This window comes from Vidua chalybeata, chromosome 5, assembly GCF_026979565.1.
Source record: "Vidua chalybeata isolate OUT-0048 chromosome 5, bVidCha1 merged haplotype, whole genome shotgun sequence".
Lineage (NCBI taxonomy): Eukaryota > Metazoa > Chordata > Aves > Passeriformes > Viduidae > Vidua > Vidua chalybeata.
In genome coordinates this window covers 27,640,065-27,660,798 of record NC_071534.1, presented here as the reverse complement: position 1 = coordinate 27,660,798, position 20,734 = coordinate 27,640,065, and the positions used below count along the sequence as shown (strand labels likewise).

Here is a 20,734-nt window from a genome sequence, read left to right as displayed (position 1 = left end):
TCTTCTAACCACTAGGCCATATTTCTTTCCTTAGAAGGAAAATGTGTTGGTAATGTCTGGAAACACGACATTTTCCACCTTACTCCCCCTGCTTCTAAACTGTGGGGTAATGGTTGCACAAGCAGGGGCTGAGGGGCCCCTGGAGGCACTGGTTGGGTGCTGGGACAGGTCCCATGTCCATCCCCAGACACACCCCCAGGCTGGGCCTCCCCTCCCTGCTCCCCCATTCAGGCACCCAGACGCCTCTGAATAGCTGGAATAGATCTTGGCTGTGGCTGGCAGGGGTCTGAGCTAGCGTTGGCCGGAATAACGGGAATGAGCGATGACGTGTGCCTGTGCTTATGCAATGTCTGATACTTCCCTGCGCCGTCTCCGGCCCCAGGACGCTGGCAGGCTCTTTCTGCAGCCTCGGGAGAGGCATCTTCCATGCTGCACAGCTCACTTGCTTGCTCAGTATATCCACTTAATTAAATTTCAGTGCCACAAGTGAAAGCACCTTTGTTTGTGCATTAGGGTTTGGGAGATGTGGAGGGGGAAGATGCTGCGCAGGACTCTGTGTGTCTGTGTTGGCTGGAGGTGTTGGCTGGAGCACCTTCTGCTGGCATTAATCTTGTAATTAATCTTTAAAACTGGATCAAACTCCTCCTTTCCTTAAATGCTCCCTCTCCTTTCATTCTGTCAGCTGGTTGCTTTTAAAGCTTTTCTTTATCAAACTAAAAAAAGCTTTAAAAACTCTTTTAAAAAAGAAGCTTATTTCTAATGTAAAATAAGAGCAAAGTAACCTTGTTCTGGCTGTGTTTGAACAGGGTTGCACATTACACACTTGTGTTTGTGCTCTTTGTCAGATTTAAAGCAAGAGTAAAGTTACTTGCCTTTGATTTCTGTGCTATGGGCAACCTTCTGCTGCTGCAAACTTGGCTCTTGGAAAGGATGATAGGCCCTGAAAGAGATGCCCAGACATATGCAGCTTTACTAAGTAGAAGACTTAAAAAAGACTTTGAAGTGGGTAACTGCTAAATGACTTCCTTTGAAGCAAATCCCTTCAAGTGGAAGCTCCCTTTTGATTTCCCCATGCACTTCAGCATCCCTCTTGCTTGGGCTCATGGGGGATCTCCCATCAGCAGTGAAACGAGCCATCTCTTGGATGTGGAAATCAAATGTGGACTCTGAAAATTATCACAGTGCTCTGTGCTTGTGAGTCCTTGCAGCTTGTCACAACCTCTTGCTTGTGGTGTGGTGTGTATGCAGCTGCCCTTCCAATCCTGAAGGACAAATCAGTTTCAGAAGGATAGGGGATAGCTTGTGTGCATGTGTTTGCATTTTCAGTCTCTTAGATAGAGAAACCCTGAAGTCCAATGCAAGCTTGCCAAATCTTTCCTCCAAGACCCTCTCCCAGTTCCCTGTTGAGCTGGGGCTCTTGCAGTGGTGGCAAGTGGTAGGGGTCCCAGCTAGATGGAACATATGTCCAGCCCTCATCAGCCCTCTGGTGTGGGGAGGAAAGCTGACTCAATTGTGCAGCAAAGCTGGAGAACCAAGCCTTAAAAATAAACAAGGGAGAGTGCTCTCAGTGGGCTAACGCTGTGGGATGTGCCGGCCACTTGAAGTTTGCCGAGCGCTGTGTTTGGAGCAGGCTTGTGAGCGGGGCTTTGTGTCTGACATGAACAACCTTTGGTCTCAAACCTGCCTTCTTGAACTGTGTTCCCCAGCTGCCTTTCTGATAAGGATATCAGGTTATCTGGAATACAGGAATGCAAAGCTGCATCAGCAGGTTTCCCAGCTCTGGCTTTGCATCAGTTTCTCCAGAACACGCTGCCATTCTAATAAACAGTCTTGTTTGGCTGCCAGAAGGCCAAAGGAAACAATTATGATGAATTATTTTAACGTTATGTAAATCAAGGGCTATAAAGCTTCCCCAAATTGTTTGAATTTCTGCATATCTTCTTAGGGCAACTTCGACTCTTCAATTAAGAATGGCTTAGGTCGAAGAAGTCGCACTGTTACTTCATGATTGATTGCTCTCCCTTTTTTAAATATTGTGAACTACAATGAATGGATCTGGCTCCAATGGTGAATTCAGCTGCAAGCTGGTAGAGCCATCCTCTTAAGTCTTATTCCCTGTTTCATTACTTAGCAACATTCATGTTCTGCATTTGTTTCCTCTTTGATAAGCTGAATACATTGGTTTCATCTTTTCTTATTTGCTTTTATTTTGAGGCAAGATTTCCCTTTCTATAGTGATTCTTGTGATTCTCTGAACTTTCTCCACTTGATTAACTTCCTTTTTTTCTGAAATTGGTGGCATAGGAGTGGAGCCTGGCTGTGGCCAGTAGCAGCTGAACAGCGGCGTCCACCATGAGCACAGAGAAATTTGTGCTTCACACCTCTCTGTCTTCTGAAGTCCTCAAACTCTGGTTTTGCAGGGAGCACAGACTTGTGCAGCAGGTTGTGTGATTGGCCTGAGCCTGCAGTACAAAGCTGTAGTTGGCGATTAAGCTTTACAGGTACACTTCTTTTAAATATGAAAGAAATTTCTAATTTAAGAAACAAACAAAAGAAGTCCTAAAATAATAAAAAAGGCAAAAATTTCTACAATACCTCCCTGCTGTTCTTTGGGTGCTGGCCCCACAGCATGGGATGGCCATGCAAGAGTTCCCAGTGCTTGGCTGCACCGGGAACTGAGTGAAACCCCAGCACTGGCTGAGGGGCTGAACCTGAAATACAGCAGGGGTATCTTGCATTTGGAGCATAAGCACACATCTGCAGTAATTCCCCCCCAGGACCCAGTGTTTATGGTACCTGTCCCACAGATCTTCCTTCATCCATGGCCCAGAGTCCTAGGGTCTGGGCTTCTGATTGTCAGTCGCCCAAGTGTGACTTGGAACCCTTTGTTTGCACCATAAGATGCTTTTTTTTTTTTTTTTTTTTTTTATTTACCTTCAGCTTTACTTAAGACATGTCTCTTGTTTATGGCTGCTTACCAAGTTCTGTGTTTTGGTTTGGTGACCTGACCTTTTTGTTCCTTGCTGCCCCTGCTGATACTGCATTATCTGCAGCCTTCAGTAGTGGTGGCTTTTAGAGTCTAGGGCCAAGAACTGATCCCTGTGGGACCCCACTGAAAACGTGTGGCACAATCAGCTCATTTGTGTTTCATATTCTGATTTCCTTGTAACTCTGAATGAGGCCTGTTGACCTCATCTCACTCTGGCTTTGTTTGTATAGCACCAAGTCAATTGCCTTATGCTACAAGGGGTATTAAGCTTGTAATATTATTTCAGAGTGAGAGAGAATTTAAGCAGCTTTATTATCAGTTATTGTGGAATTATAAGCATAAATTAGATTTCTCTTCCATTTGAAAGTTCTTGGGCTCTTCACTACTCTCTTCCCTTTTCCATCTCTTCCCTTCATCAGAAATGAACAGTAGGTAGTTTAACTTGCTGTTACTTTGGTTGCCTTAAATATTTTTGTATTATTTCTTACAGTCCATTAGTATTGTCTCCTACTGAAAATAGTTTCAAGAGCTCCATAGAAGCTCTATTTAGACTTTCCAGATGGAAGTTTTCTAGGTCTACTAATTAAAATGGCCAACTTCGAGTAGCTGTTTTTATATTCTCTTCCATTATTGTAGGAATAAAAGTCATTTCATTACCATCCTGTGAGATGGCTGTATCATCTGGTTTTATATAAAAAGCAGTAATTCAGAACCGCCCCCTCCCAGGAATATTCAATTAAACATTTTGATCTTCTATTTTCTCCCCCCAATAACTGCAGCCAAGCAGTGGCCTGATCTATAATTAACATTCCTCTGGATCCTGACAAACTCAGAAGCAATCTTCCTCCCTCCGAATTGCATTTTCTGTTAACTCTTTCTTGTTTTCTAGATTCTGATTTACATTAATTCTTGATAATTTTTCCTTTCTCTCAGTAGCTTAAATATATAATATTTGTGTTCCCATGGTAAGCAGGTTTGTTTTCCCTGTGTGGTTTTCTCTTCACCTGCCATGGTGAGATGGCAGTGGTTTTGCCTTTCAGGTGGGGAGGGACAAATGAGAGAAAGTCCAGAGCAGTCACGTGAGTATACACTGTAATACGCTGAGATTTAAATGGCAACGCACAAAAGTCAGTGACACTTGGCAAAAATACTCAGCTGGGGATGGAGGAAGTTCTGGCACAGTCTTAATATGCTGCTTATCTGTCATTGGTTTATTTTATCCCTTTCCAAGTGCTGTGACTTTGACTCTTCCTGTTGTTTTCCTTCTGCTCTCTTGCTTTTCTGGCTCTGCTCCTGCAGAGTCTTTGCCTGCAGTTTGCAGCTTCATTCCCAGTTCTGCTGCTCTTCTTTATGTCCTGCAAGGGGATGAGTAGCTTGGCCTCTCTTTCACCTGCCTGGGAGCAAAGGCCTGGAAATGGAAGGTACAGAGAGGAGCTAGAGATGAAGGAGAGGTGTGCACTGAGTGGGAGAGGGCTAAAAAAAGAAGCTGAAGTGTCAGGTCACAGACAAATGATGGCAACACTGATTTGAAAGTCTCTCCTGTATTCCCAGGACTCATGAGGAGAGAGAACAACCATACCTCTTGCTAGATAACGTGTTCCACAAGTCCTGGCATCTCTGGAGGGAAGCAGAGGGGAAAAACAAGCACAGAAGTTTGTTTTTGTTTAAGACCTGGTCTTAGGATACAGATGTTTCCATCTACTGCTATCTTGGGTCCTGAACCCTAGTCTGGTACCACTCATGGTTTATTTATTTATTTTTTATAAAACTGAGTGAAGTAATGTTTACTGGCACTGGGACAAAAGGCTTGTCATAGGAAATTGCAATACCAGCTCTCAAGTGTGGGGTATCTTAAAATGATTTTTCCAGACACATGCTTGTAAGTGTATACGTATTTGATCTTTTTCATATCCTGTCTCCTTTTTTCCTTTCTGCAGATTTCAGCAGGACTTCAAAACAAACTTTGTTTACCTTTGACATGAGTAAAAACCCCCCTCTCTTGTTTTGACATAAAATGAAATGTGTCTTCCCTAAGAGGAAGGGTCCCAGAGTACCAGTGGTGATGGAAGTACTGGTCCATACAAAATGAGGGGCCAAAACCATTTCTGTATGTTCCTGTGTGAATTTCTGCAGAGTTAAGGCTGTACAAGTGCAACATGGGTGCCTGAATATCCTATCCATCTCATGGTACAGAGGACCACTGGGGTGGCTTTAAAATGCTAGGCTTTTTGCTGTGGGATGCATTTGGTAGGGCTGGCTCACCTGAAGCAGCTCCAGTGTCATGGCTTCAAAAACCATGTTCTCTTTCAGGTATAGGGTAGGGATGTTCAAGTTGCAAACTGGAAATGTTTTGTCAGTCAGGTTTGGGAAATCTGTGATGATACCTGCTGTTGATGAAGTCCTTGCACTGTGTGCATCCATGGTGTCTGGGCTCAGTGCAGTCTCATGGGAAGGGCAAGAGGTACATCAGATCAAGCCCCAGGATGCTTCTACTGAAAGCAAGGCAGAGGACTTGTTTGGAAAGGTGTTCTTCAGTGATTGTTTGTTTGACTGTCTGGTGAGATCACACACTGGAAGAGTATTAGATACACAACCGTTTTAGTGCACAGTACTTAATGTGTAACCCTCAGTGACAGCAGCACTGAACACAAAGTCCTGCCAGTGTGTTCCTGCTGCCCTGATAGCAGATAACTGTGTGATAGAGACACAGGTCCTGCTGGGCAGGGTCTAAACCCTGTGGCAGCTCAGGTCATTGCTAGCCAAAGGCTGCTGATCCTTGAGCTCTGCAAGGGTTGGGCACTTCATCCTCCTGGGTAGGGCAATATGACCTGTTGATTTCTTTACATTTGTTTCACAGAACCACTCTGACGCTGTTGAGCAGGATGGGAACAGAGAACTCCAGATCAGAAGGCGAAGAAAATGAACTCTCTCTTATTTCAAATGTACCGCTCTATATATAGAGAACATTGAGAAGACTAATTTCATTGGTCTTACAGTAAAAACATCTCACACCATTGGTGTGCAGTGAATGACACACCGTGGCAGGACATATCTATAAACAATGTGAATAACAAGATAGATTAGAGAAATATTTACATTCTTTCCCAAATGTTGCCCAGGCTCTTGCCTGGTTAGAAAACCTTTCTCTTTCTCTCTGACTGAGCTGAGAATATCCACACCACTCAATTTTTTATTCGCCCTCCACTGTGCTCAAACACCTGTTTCTTGAGTTTAAGAAAGGATTATCTGTGCATGGTGTGTTGGTTTGTTTTTTTTTTTTTTTTTTAACTCTACACACATCTGCAATTTCAAGTATTATGTGTTTGAATAAAAGCTAATTCATATTTTCCAGAATCAACTCAGGGTGTCTGCATTTAGGCACTTGATAATCTGACTCTTCAAAACTAAAGAGTGCCTAAATAAAAATTGAGGAGCTTAAATTTGTGTCTTTTCAAACCTCAGCTTCTGTTCTTAAAAACAAACAAAAACAATGCATCACAACATCCCCCAACCAGTACTATAAATCTATAAAACAGAATACTAACTCTTTTGTGAAATAAAATGCCCAATCTCTCCCTTCAGCTGCCAATATTGATCATAAAGGCTTAATTATTTTATAATAACAGACAGCTTTAATTGAAGAGCAGGATTTTGATGGGTGGTGTGTAGGTTTGCAGCCAGTGTTAGGAAAAAGAAAGAACGATGGCTCCTGCAAGCTGGAACCCTGCCATTTAAACTTTGCAACCATTAAAAAAGAAACACTTTTGAAGGAAAAAATAAGGGTTTTTATTTTAAATGTCAGGTGTCTTGTCAGTCAGGTCTAGCAAGCACTGCTGATAGAGCAGAAGTTGTTTCCTACCTACACCTGCCTATACCTGGTGAAAGGTAGAAAGATCTTTCACCAGGTGAAAGATCCTCCTTTGAAAGATACTAATTTGGTCCTCAGGGAGGAGGCTGTTGAGAACACTTTAAAAATGAAACAGCTCAACTGGAAAGCATCTGTGTTCTGCAGGAGGTCCCATGCACTAATGGGAACCTAGATGTGAAATTACGTTTTTTCTGAGGTTTCCTAACAGTATCAGTAGTTATCTTTTCCTGCTTCCTGTTATAATTGTAAAGTCAGCTGGGAGTTGGACTTGGTGATCTTTATGGGTTCTTTCCAGCTTGAGATATTCTGTGATCTCTAAGACGCATGCAAGTCTTGTGGATTTTGTTTAAAATACAGGAGCTGTGCTGGCTGTGCCAGCTGGGCTGGGCTCATCTGTACCCATCAACAAGGGATGCTGTTGCATGAGGCCTGAGATGTATTTGCTTTCATCCCCTCCCATTTCCATGTTGAGGGAAGATGTTAAATGAAGCCAAGTGGTGTAAAGCTCTCCTATATTGTTAAGATCTGTCTCCTGTCAAGAAGGAACTGGAGCAACCATCTTCTTTTAAAAATGGCTGTAAGTTGAACCAGCTGTGCAAGAGCAAAAAGTGTTATCCCTGCTGCTGAGCTCTTGCGCAGCAGAGAAGGCCATAAATGCCCACCATTGAATTGTAAAATTTGTATGCACTCTGAAAACTTTCTTCACTGTTGATTTTTTGGTTTAACCCTGTGAGTTACACAGAAGACACTAGTTTGATGTAAAACTTGCAGTAAATCCAAGTTCCTTCCATAGAGCCTGCAGGTGTAGCTGGGGTGTAACCAAGCAAATTAATATTACCTCACAGGAAATATTTATGACTGGCACTGCATGGCTGGAGCATGGTGAAAAAAAAACAAAACCCAAACAAACCAACCAAACATACTTTTCTTCACTACACAGCTTTTAGTACATATCTGGTCTCTTTAGGTATCTTGTGTGGGTACTAAAAATCATTGGAGACCCCAGTGAGTAAGTTTTGGAAACTGAGCTCCCCTCCCTGTGTGGTGCAAGCCACGCTAGCTGGAGGTGGCAAGGAGAGGCTTGCCCCTGCCCTTGATGGCTTGGAGGCTGTGAGATGCAGATGGGTCAGTCAGGCCTGTCCTGCAGCCTCTGCAATCACTGGGGGTAAGGAATTGTGACTCTGCTGCTCACTGGGTGAGGGGAAGGGCAAGGGGACAAGTAATGGACAGTGCTTAGTGTGCTGTGCTTCTGCTGCTCAAGCTGGCAAAAAAAAAAAAAAGGATAGGGGATTTGGAGGGGGAGGGGGGGGGAAGCTTAGACAAAGGAACAGCTACATCTGACCTGAGAGCTTAATCCAAATGCTTACTTGCAACACAGAATTAATAATGTACTTTGAGGTCTCAGTCAGGGACTCACATGGGGGGAGCCTTTTTGAAGGACTTCCAGCTCACTGACTCACTCCTCTTGCCCCAGTGACTCACTCCTCTGGCTTTGCCTTTTTGGAGGGAGGGTGAGAAATAGCAAAACATGCACCCAGCCTGTTGAAAAGTTAGGCTAGATCCAAGAGCTATGCACTGGGAGAAGGGCAGGGGAGTGTGAGAAGGATTTTCCTATTTTGCATGACTCCTAAGAGGCTTGGGCTAGGAAGGAGCAATAGCATCCTTTTCTCTTCTTGCAGACTGTGGACTTAAAGACTGAACTTGAGAGTTGTTTCCCACCCTTGCCTCTGTTGCACAAGGGCTTCTTTCTTTCTTCGATTTTTGTTTTTCTTTCTTTTAACCCATATTGAGTTCTCTCTCTTTAAGAGTGCCATTCAGGTTTTAGTTATCTTTTTAAATACGAAATATTTTTTTGGTGGGGGTTGTTAAAGAAAAAAGTGAAAGAATATTTTGGAAGACTGGCAAAGGTTCTTGGAAAATCCCCCTGATAAGTTAAAAAAAAAAATGCATGTCTGCTTTGCTGGTTGTGGGGTGGGAATATTTGAGTGTTTGCAATGGAAATGCGTGCATACATGTGTACATAATGGTGTGGATTATAAGATTTGCTCTGCATGAACTTCAGCATTTTCAACTGTGTAACCTGAGCAAGTTGAGAAGATGTGCAGATTTAATTACCATGTAAATCTATTAGCTCTGAATTTCCTGGCATTTGTTTTGCTGATGACACAACCTGTATGTTATTAACTTAGTGGATTTTTTTTAATCTGTCCACATTTTTTTTAGTGCTTAAAGTGAGTAAATGCTGGTGTGAGAGGCCAAACAATTGTCTCTGCTCTTACAGTGGATCTCATTGCTGGTTTCAAATACCAGTTTTGTGTTATTCTTCATATTCTCCCACAAATGAGGGAATTTCAATATAGTTTACTGAGTAGACATGAAATGATTTTACAGTATAATGAAGACATAAAACCCAGGCTGTTTGTACCTACAGGTGGATGGTGGTTTTTTTTTTTTTTTTTAAATGAGTGCCTGTTGTGTACCTGACAGTTCCTCCTCTGGAGGGGTGACAGATCCCTTCAGGATGGGGAGATTTTGGGGTGAGCCAGGAGGGAGCCACTAACTCCCAGGAGGGTAATATCTTGAATTTGTGGGTGCTTATAACCCTGGCATGTTGCATGGCAGCCTTGCCCTGGTCTGCTGGGAGAGCTGGGCTTGTTTAGCAGTATGCAAAAGGTGCTGTCACTGCAGCTCCCCTCTGGCATGGCTCTGCTGGAAAAGGTGAGGTTGTGCTACTACAACTGGTGTGTGGCACTTGCAGCTGATGTAGTGCATTTTGCAGGCTCAGAAAAGCCCTGCTACTTGTTTAAAAATTTAAATGTAACTGGGAAGTGTCATTCTGGGCTCTTGACTTCTCTGAATTCCTTTTTTAATGAGTTCTTAGAAGGTCAATTTTCTGAAGATGATTTTAGTTTTTAGGCATGGTAACATCATCTTCAAACGACCAACTGGGCTAGCGCTGCTCTCATCTGGCTTCAGGTCAGCTGATGGAAACGCCAGCACTGCCATGCACCTAGCAAAACCTGAGTGTTTTGCTTCACAGATCTTCATTTGATCAGACAAGAAATAATAAAAAAAAAAAGCCTGGTCCCTGAGGCAGCTGGAGAAAAGGGCCTTTGTGTGGCAGGAACAGGCAGATGCTGTGCAGAGCTGCAGCCCGCGGCACAGCTGGTGTGCAGCCAAATACTACTTTCGAAGAGCTGTCCAAAAATCCACTGGGCACCCGGATGTGAGAGCTTTCCTCTGTTTACTCACTGCAACGGGATGTCTGGAGGTGTTTGTGTTCCCCAAAAACACCCAGGATGTAGGCATGAGCCAATGTCTTGCCAGATGAGTGCTGAAACTCCTCAGGCTGCAATTTACTTTCTGTATGTAAACAGGAATGCTGCTGTTTTTCTGTTTTGTTTTTCTATTCAGGGTCCTGGGGGAAGGGGAGGTGGAAGATAAGGTTACATTTGTCCTAAATCCCCGACTTTTTACAGAGGTTAAAATTCTAGCTGAACACATCTCTTTGCTATGTGGTGAGAACAGTTTAATAATTCAGACTCCTTGTACTGACACGTCTGCAATTAGTGCTGGGGCTGCCAGTGGGGTGTGAGGATAGCAGGAATCTGGCAGCTGAGCTGTCTGCAGAGGTATTAACAACAAAAAGGGAAAAGAAGAAAAAAAAAAGGGCAGATTCTTAGTGCAAATGCTCTTTCCTCTGTTTTTTAAATTTTTGTAAAGGTAAACTCTCTGAGTGGAAGATGTCCAGCTGAAAGCCATAGACAAAAAATTTCTTTGTTCTGCAAACAGGTTCTAAGGGTCAAAGTCTCAGTTTCCTTCCCAATTTGCCCTTTCCTGTTCCTGAGTGCAGGGGTGGTTGCTACTGTGTCAAAATTGAGGGTTATTCTGGGGTTTTCCAGCTATGGAAGTGGCTGCTGACCGCTGAGGTGCATGTGGAGGCAGAGAGGAGAGGAGGAGGAGGAGGAGCAGGAGACAGGTTGGCATTGAGAGAATGTGCTTTGAAAAGACAGAAGGAGCAGCTTAGGTGTAGGTGGAAGTTTTGGGGAGCTGGAGGTCTGGCTGCCTCCGGATGGTTTTTGCTTTAGCTGCTGCTCAGATGCCTTTTCTTCTTTAGTTCTCTAGCAAATTCAGCCACATTCATTGAGACAATTGTTTTATTTGGGGTCAAAAAGTGATCTAGCTTTAGGCATTCACTGTAGTAGAGAAGTGTATAACATCTGAAAGATTCCTGTAAATCAAGGAGTCTGTGATTTTTTAAATCAGAGTCCAGATCCCTAAAGATCTGGACCAGATCCCTACAATTGTCTGTTTGCTGAGTTCAGTAGCTACACAGTCTGACCTGTGACAGTCTCTGTTGGCCAGTGTACAATGTTACATCACAGACTATTAAAAATAAACTTGATGATTATAATGAAACTAGAAAATCATTTTAGAAACCAACCATTTATTTGCTCTCAGATAATTCTGTTATAAATGCATATTTTCTTGCTTACAGCTTGCTGCTTCGCAGCTGTACGTGAAAAGGAGAAAGCACAAATATTGGCAAAAGTGTTGAACATCCTTCCCCACCCTGAGGTCCTCTTTCTCTCTGGTTTTCTGAAGTTGTGTTTCCTCCTTTGCTTTTCCTGAATTTTAGTAAAATTCTCAATTCAGAAAGGGAAAAAAAAAAAAAATCTGATGAGCCTAAATTCAGTCAAATGGAAAAGTAAAATAACATTTGATAAGCTTTTATTCCATATCAAAACAGTGATAGAAGGCTAATAAAAAAATCTTTATCTGTGAATTTGCCAAAAATAGCTGAGTAGCCTGTGGCCATGTTTCTTTAAGCTGAGTCTGTTAAGTTATAACATCTAAATAGTGTCAGACTAAGTCAGCACGTAGGGATGATATTTTCAAGGATGACATCCTGAAATTGGATGACACTGGTGGTAAAGCAGCTGCATGTCGAACCCATGGTACAAATAATGTAGCAGCCATATTCCAGCATCTGCTACTCATCAGTCAGAATAATGCATGCAAGAATCAGAAAGAAGGAAATGCTCCAGCTTTAGAAAAATATGTAAACAAATACAATCGACTCTTGCCATTTCTCCAGATGAAAAGAGGTGTGTAGACTGGAGGGAAAAGCATTGTCCCTAAGAAAGGCACTGCTTTTTTATAGGTTCATCCTTGATTTCTTTCATGGCTGGGAAGTATTTCTGTGCCTTCTTTACACATTAATGGCTGCCTACCTGTTTTATTCAGTGTCTTTATTGATATACCAGGATGTTCAACCACTCTTGTGCATCCTTTTTCTTTTTTCTTTGCATAGTGAGGTGTTGTAGTTTGTACTTTTATCCTGGTTGGGAAGCACCTGGTTGTGAACTGCTAGTGAGTCCTTGGGTATCAAAATTAAAATAAATGACACTTTCTAAGGTAGTCATGACCCTCTTGCAGAGTCCTCTAAGAGTTTATTAGTGTTATGATTTACAGTAAGTAAATATGAGGCTACGAATCTGTTTTGCCATTTGTAAAGGCTTTTCTTTAGCTACTTTGTTATTCCAGCATAGCAGCTGTGGTCCTCTGTTTATTGCCTTGTATTCAGTCAATCTTTTCTTTTCCTCATTGTTGGTCAGAATTGACTCAAGACTTACTGATTTTGAAAAAGGCATGGTTAGCTTTTGGAAGAGGTGCTTGACCATCCAGGAACTCTGTGAGAGCCAGCTGTGCTCAGGGTTTTCAGCATGAGGCTTCAAGGCCACAGGTGCTGCTGGAGCTGTGAAATGTGAGGGCATGAGCACACTGCTTCCCTTGTGGGTTTGTACAATATTGACTTGTTTAATTCTTAATTTAGCCTACAGGAAGCTGAATCTTGAATTTCAGTGTTTGTCTGTGCAGGAGAGAGCATGATGCAGAGCCAAGATCAATACTGCGTGCAAAAACTAAACAAATCAAACAAACGTAGACTTTTATAGCATCGTGCCTTGGCCGACAAAGATTCTATATAAGATGGTAGATAATGGCTCATAGTTCAGAAAATCTCATTACAATTCACTGTGCAAGTATTTTTTTACAAAAATAGAATTCTTTGTGTGAATGAGATGAACAGGAATGATTTGTTGCAGTGCAGATTTTTCATCTGTCAAAGATGTAGCTTTCTGACATTGGAAAGATGATGAAGGGACAAAGTTTTTGATGGAAACGGCATTGGAATTGGGAGGAAATAGATTGCAAGGTTTGGTTTGTGCTCATTTTGAATAACAAACAAACATGAAATTACTCTGCTACATACAGATGTAACGTGTGCTGCTGGTGTAATGAATTCAGTGCAATAGACAAAGTGGTAATTAGTACTGGCTGTCAGGAGCTTTAGCTCTGGGGCCTAGAAGCTGGATATGGGCTTTAGGTGGAATGCTACTTCTAAAATAGATACATAAATCAATCAGGAAACCCGTTTTATAGCAAATGTGTTAATTGCTTGGCTGCGGATGTGCATGGACCCGTTTTCCTGGAGCACAGGGAATGTTCTGCACAGCTAAAATAGTCATGTGGTGTCAGAGTCTGTGCTGGAATGTGTTTCATTTTTCTACTGTTCTTCAGTGAGCATTAACCCCCTATATTCTATTCCATACACAATATGTTCTGGTGATAGATCCTGCAGGATCTTTCACTCTCTCTGAGGGAAATCTGCTTTCCCATTTTTGGTGGTGCACCATCGTGAGTACCTTTGATGTGGCGGGAGGAGACTGCTTCAGGACATGAGTACCATGCTTCCGTTTTCCATTTTTGTTGCAGTTTAATGACAGGCTCTTCTGTTGTAATGTATGCCTCTGAGAGGACTTTTGTTCTAGCTTCTGTAGCTCTTCAGCTTGAAGTAGTGATTGGAGGCGGAGGTTGTTAGACAGGGCTGGTAGATCCTGCTGCTGACTGGCACGGATGCCCAGTGTACATAGAGAATTGTTCTCATCTGTTCCCTCCTGTGGTTGGCATGACAGACAGGCAAGGAGATAAACTTTTCCCTGCCTTTTTGTCTCCACAGCACTTCACAGAGTTCCTGGATGAATTTTCACCTGATGTCCTAGGTCAGCTCTTGAATGATCCCTTCTTGTCTGAGAAGAATGAAATAATGGAAGTGGAACTGTCTCCAGCATCCCCAGCACCCCTCATCCAGGCTGAACACAGCTATTCCCTCTGTGGGGACTCCCGACCCCAGTCTCCCTTGACCCACATCTCGACTGATGACAACTTTAATGAAGGTACAACACACTGAGCCCGTGTTCATTTGTTGTGAGGATGCAGCAGTGAAATGCTCCTGGTGGAACTGTGGCTGTGGAAAATGGTGATGCATAGAAAATGATGAAAATCCATAGCATTTTTAACAGCTATCTGTAATTCAGCATTTATAAACATCTGGAGGGGAAAGGGAAGAATGGTGGGAGGAGGAGATCAAACCTTCTTGTTCTGCTGTGAAGTGGTTGGTGGAGGAGCAAGACCGTGAATCTCTGGTAACTGTAAGGAATAATTGCAATGCCAAACTTTGACTCCTAATAATTGGTTTATATTCACCATTAGCTTTACAGTACAAAGCAGTGGAGTGTTAAACTGCATTGCAATAAAAGAGAGAGATTAGGGCTCTTGGCTAAGCACTGACCAGCTAAACTGTTTGTGAAGATGCACCAGAGAGGTCTTCGAAGGCTGACAGTTTTGTAGTCCAAAGTGCTCTGTTGGAACAAGATGAAATCTTTTAAAGATTTGACAACTAATAAAACCTGTGAGAAGGATTTTTCAATGTGGGACAGGATTTTTGGAAACGATTGGGAAACATCGTCTACAGAAAGTCTTCAGTTTTTCTATTTCCTAGCTGTTTTGTATGGATATTTCTAAATTAACACATACTGGAGGTATTAATTGTGGAAGGGAAAACAAGCACAAGGAACATCAGAAACCAAGCTTTTCTGGAAGTTAATAGTGGGAAGCTTCAAATTAGGCTAAAAGTGAGGGGAGTTTCCTTTGGGGAGAATTCCTGAAGAAATTCATACTGCTGAGACCACTGTAAGAGAGCTGTAGTCAAATGATGTTTTAAAAAGCCAAGAAACATTAACAAGTGGGTTTAAAAATAGAAAATGAATGGAAAACATTTCGTCTTATGTTCACTCTGCAGAGTGTTTCATAAGAAAGGAGGAGGAGTTGTTCTTGGTGTTTGGGATTTTATTTAATCCTAACCCCATAATCATGCTCATGACCTTTCTGCACCTATTGACTTCAAAACAGTGAAGCTCAGAGAAATACTTAAGGAAATTGCAGTATTAGAGTGAACCTGTCTGTCTGATAGATATTCAAAGGCATCACCCTGATGATTTTTCATTCCTTGAATCTATGAGAGCAGGAAAAGAGAATTTTGTGGATAGCAGTACTGCAGGGTTTGACACTGGAGATTGAAAGCATCTCTGTTATTAGACAGTGAAGGTACACGGTGCTCCTGACAACTCTGATGAAGGAGTAAGGGCACAGACACTGGGAGCACCAGTGCCCTTTTGGGGACCAGAAAGTACAGAGTGTGGACAGGGAGGTTGTATGCTCCAGCATAATCCTCTGCTGCTGGGGAGCTGGGAGGGCTTTTGTGGAGTGGCAGGAGCTGAGACATATATGGAATGTCCAAAAAATTTGCATTCTCCAAATGCCCATCCCAGTGGGCAGATTGGTGAGCTCTTGAAGTGTTTTCATGCTTTTTTTTCCCGTGGTGAGCCATGGTTTTAGAGCTTTAGCATGCAGGGAGGCTGAGAAATAGACTGGCCTTGTTCAGCACATGATCTTCAAAACAGGTTTAAGCCTTTCGGTGTCTCTTTCTGTCTTCTGTTTCCTCTCCCCCTCTTGCCCCAAGTCTTCCAGCACCTTATAGGAAATGTTATTTAATGTTTCCTCTCAGCCATTATGGTGGAGTGATTGGTTGCTCTGATTCCATTTTCCTGCCCACTCCTGCAGGGGAAGGAGTAATTTCTGCTGTGAGCTGTTTCTTGCTGGCCACTGCCTGCCTATTACTGTGATTTCTGCAGCTGCTGAATTGACCTATTCCTGTAATTATAAATTTTATATAAAGTTTTTCTAAAAAGAGCTAGAACTGTAAAACCTAGGAAACTCATAACTCTGGGTTTAAGTTTTCCGGGAATTCCTGTTAAATTCAATGTGAGAACACATTTAAGTGTCCATAAAGTCAAGGTACAGACACTGACTTTCCCTACTTTTTTGACTTCACTGTATTGAGGCCATTTCCTCAGCTTTGTACAGAATAATTTTTTGAATATTTGCAGCCTGTTGATAGTGTGGGCTCTCTGAAGGTGTCAGTTTTAAAGCACATGTGTGCAAAACATCTGGCATTTAATGCATTATTTGGCTTCTCCCCACAACAAGAATCTATTCTTAGATTCAGTTTTGCATAAAACTAGAGGGAGAGAGATTTACAGGCTTGACCTGCCTGCTTGCAGCTGGCTGATCACTTTTGTTTGCCTGGACTGGTGAATAAGGCATATGGCCTGAGGAGGGCTTCAGGCTGGAACATGAAAAAGGAGGCTGTGTCCTGTGTACAAACTATCCACACCAGCTGCACTGCCACCTCTCTCCCACCAGGTTTCTGCTTTCTAGTTTTGAGCCCTGGGGTTTTTGAAACAACTGTAGAGTGGCTGTGGAGAAGGACAGTGGGAAGAAGCTGTGGAGTGGAAAATGCTCTTGAAAGGACTTGAAGAAGCTGGGAGGGCAGACTGGGAATAGGGCTGATGGGTAAGGGAGATCTCATTACAGCCTTTTAAGACACAGATTCATTTCTGACAGCTGTAAGGAAATAGGAAAGAAGCCTAATTTTCTGTTGTGGTCAGTGCAGGTTTGTCTTCAGTTTTCCAGTCTCTGCAGCCTTTTAGAAAGGGAGGGCTGTGGGTCAGGCAGCCAGGAACAAGGCAAGACCCAAGTCTCAGCAGGCACTGTGGTTATTCTTGTGACTTACTGTAGGCTCTTTCCCTGCCCTCTCATGCTTGATCTTGTTAGCTGTGAGCACAAACTTTGGGATTGTGGCTGCCCCCTGATTTGGACATGTGAGATGCATGGGTGACAGCTGAGTACAGGTAGTACTGAGGGGCTGGTGTGTAGCAGGAGTGTGAAGGCAGAGCCTGCAGCATCTGTGTGGGGCTCTTCATCCTCTGAGATCAGTTCAAGTGCTGGGGGTGTTTTGTGGTGGGTGTGTGTTTGATTTTTCTGGTGTTTTTCACTTTGTGAGCTTGGCAGGGCAGAGACAATGGACAGCTGGCCAGTCATTTGGATGCTGTGCCTCCCCAGATTGTGCCCAGGTTGCTGGGTACATTCCTTTCCCAGTCCCCAGAGGGCTCTACTTTTGAGACTAGTCTGGGTCCCCACCTGCCCTGCCTGTTGGTGCTTTCCTGCTCAGGAATGCTTTGAAGTTACTTTTGGATTTGAATAGGCTTGTCTTGGCTGCAGGTTTGACAGACTGATTGCTGAAATGGTGTGTTTCTGTTTTACTCCTAGCTGTGCCAAAACTGGGGCTGGCCCCAGGCTGTAACCTGTATTGTTAACTGTTTTTTTTTACTGCTGAGGTTATGATTTTCTGTAATGTGCTTTTAAAACATCAATTTCCTTTTTCAACTTTTAAACTTCAAGTCCATCTCCCTACATGGTTTGAAAAAGAAAAACACAAATAAGAAACCCAAATGAACCAAACAAAACCCCAACACCATGGCTCCCACTTTTCTCCATTCAACAAAAAATCCATCCCTCATCTCAGGCAGGGCTACGACAAACCCTTGCTTAGGTATGGAGTTCACAAGCAGCAATCAGTGTCATGTGCTGTCTCTTTGCATAGGGGCACCTCTGGGCTTGAGTCTCAGGTTGGTCTTCATATGTTTTATTTGTATCCATATGTATGCACACATAATATACATGTGTATATGTGAGTCATAAGTGTTTTATTATTTATATTAGGTTATATTACATATCCTAATTTATTTTCTATATATAGATAGGTACAATGTCTTGCTACTGTCTGTTTTTGTCCAAATACTGAATCAATGTAATGTGAACAATGAAAACAGGAATCTCTGCTGCCCTGACTTTAAAGAAAACAGAAATGAAAGAAGAAATTCGCTTGTTCTTTCAAAAGTTGCTGTCAAAGCTAGACTGGTAATTTTTAGAGCATGTTCCTGCAACTCTTTTTCTGCGTCATTTTTTTTTCTTTTGTATGTTTATTTAGGAAATGAGGAGAAAGCCATTTAGTGGGAGTGGCCTGTATTTGAGTGATTTTTATGTCAATCCTTGTCACCATATACAGTAATAGAATCATAGAATGCTCTGAGTTGGAAGGGACCTATCAGGATCATCAAATCCAGTTCCTGGCCCTGTACAGGACACCCCAAGAATCACACCATGTGCTGGAAAGCATTGCTCTGTATGAGAACAACTAAATTCATACCAGAGTATGAGAAGATTTTTGAACTTCTATATATCCAAGGTCCACAGTCTCAATAGGTCACTCTGCATCAACCCTGTAACTCCTACTTGAGCAGCAGCATGTCTGAAAAAATGTTAGTTTTGATTTAGAGGTGGGCATTTACTTATGGTTACTGTTAATAATTGTCAGCTCTATTTGCAGTCTAGCCTCCTTTAGCTTCCAGTTACACATAGATGAGATCTCATTACAGCTTTTGTTTCTTTTAAAGAACCATCTGGTCTCTGAAACCTCTTTCCACAGGTGTTTGTAGGCTGTGATTAAGTTCCCTCTTGACTGCTGTGTGGATACAGTCTAAATGACCTGCAGTTCCTTGGTATTTCCCCCTAGGTAGAATTTTCTGGACCTCCAGCTATTGCCATGCCTTTCTCAATACAGGGACCTTTGCAGTTTATTTTTCAAACTCTTTGTCAAGTGACTACAGGAACTGATTTCCCAGGAATAGTTTCCCTGATGATGCATATTATGGGAATACTCCTCCCACTTCCAGTCCTGCTGTTTGTCAAACCAGTGATCTCATTTTTTCTGTAGTGTTGCACCGACAGCTTGTGCTCACTTAGTTATGTACTGTGGGCATGTGTTGAAGCCATAATACAGATCTGCCTTCGCAGCATCTGGGTGGGGTGTGAGGAGAAAAACTGGGACCTGAGAGAGAGAGAACTGTTTTATTTGACCACAGTACTTCCGGGGATAGCTTTCTCATACCTTAAAAGAAATAAATCATAATCTTATATAGGACATTTAATGTTATCCAACTTTAAGGCTGTAAATCCAGCTATCACCTCAGTCTGTGCCTGACTCCCATGTATATAAAGGTGATATGTCTTTCTTTCTATCTTAGTAACTTCGATAGTGGTGCAAATTATCTGTGGGTTTTACATGGACTCTGTGCTGGTCAAAGAGGGGATGCTGGTGTGAACGATGATCATTTGTTATGAAAAAAGCTATTTCTGCTATGCATTGTAATTACTGTGTATCACTGCTGCTCATGTTTGCCCCTTTATTTAATTTTCCCTTCCTGGCACTTTGAAAAGGACCCCAATGTTTGGTAGTCAAACAGTATCTCTTTTGTGGCAGCAGTTCTGAGGGCTTCGGTTTCATTATTTGCGGTGGGAGCGTGTGTGCGTGCCAGGAGGGGGAAATGCCATCTGGAAAATCTGTAAGAGGAACTGTTTGTCGATGAATGTGGGCTCTCACCTCCCAAAGGAGAGAGGGGGAGAGGTAGAGGCGTTGTAGTTCAGCATTTCAGGCATAATAAACAGGGCTTGTGTCTGACAGGGAGTGTTATGTGAGCCCAGAGCTGGGCACTGAGAACCATCCAAACCCAGGGGAGTGAGAAGGAAGCAGTTATTTATCCAGAAAGGTCCAATTTGCCTTTGGGAGGCTGGAAAGGCTCAGACTGCAAAGCTAGGGACACTGAACTTCCTTCCCTGCAAGTAGCATGTCCAACAGCATGCCCAAAATGTATGCATCAGAAGCCCTTTTGGGCTCATGGTGCAGAGGTGCTTCTCTGACAGATCAAGCAGACATTTTCCCCACAAACAACTTCTGAGCCTCTTCCAAGAGGTGCTTTTCCATTGCAGTTAGCTGGCTCCCAGTTGGCAGCTGTTCTGTGGTGGTGAGCACCCCTAGATCCCACTGCTCAGTGTATAGAGGCACTCCCCTCAGAGGGAAGATTCAGGTGAGGACTGAACACTTGTGCAAAGACCAGCTGTGCACACAGGGGCCCTTGGTTCAGTTTAAGCACCCTCTGCATCAAAGTGTGTCATTAACATGTGGTGAGCTGAGCCTGAGACTGCAGATGGTCGTCCATGGCACGGCTGTGCAGAAGCCAGGTGGGCTGTGCGTGCAGCCCTCTGGTGCATGGTAGCAGTGTGAGGTCTGCCATGCACCAGAAGGAATTAGTTGAAGCCCTGTTGTTCAAATCTGTAACACAGCTGAAGAGGGAGGTTATTTAAGTACACTTGGCTGGAGAACACTTTGACTCATTAGGGAACTTTTTGCATTATCCTGTTCAGAGATGGCTTTTCTGATACCTGTGCAGAGCACTTTGACTGATAGTCTGTGGTCTCGTTAAGTTTTCAGTTTTGTTTTTCTCTACCCATCACTTGAATAGGGAGCTTTAAGGAGGAGGCAAAAGCTGCCTTTTCATTCTGATGATACCGATAAGGATATATCCTGTGATGATTCTAGAGGTCTTATTTGCACACTGGTTTGAAATGACATTCAGTGCATGCATCTGTTCTCTGTGGTGGAGGTCTGTAATGGTGGTATGGGCTTTTATTTCCCTTTAAAGATTGGGTTCAGTGGTACACCCTTCATGTGGGTTGTTTACATAGTGGTGCTATCTTTCTTTTTACTGAAGGGGGAAAAAAGGTGAAACCCATAT

At 42.9% G+C, this 20,734-nt stretch overlaps 1 protein-coding gene across 2 annotated transcripts in view; it reads left to right on the top strand.

Annotated features, from left to right (window-relative positions):
* Positions 1-20,734, top strand: part of CREB3L2 (cAMP responsive element binding protein 3 like 2) — a 75,066-nt gene that overhangs the window by 25,139 nt on the left and 29,193 nt on the right. For both annotated transcript variants that reach the window (XM_053942822.1, XM_053942821.1), the window contains exon 2: positions 13,879-14,095. In XM_053942822.1, coding sequence (XP_053798797.1) covers positions 13,879-14,095 — 217 coding nt within the window. The remainder of the gene's footprint in view (positions 1-13,878; positions 14,096-20,734) is intronic.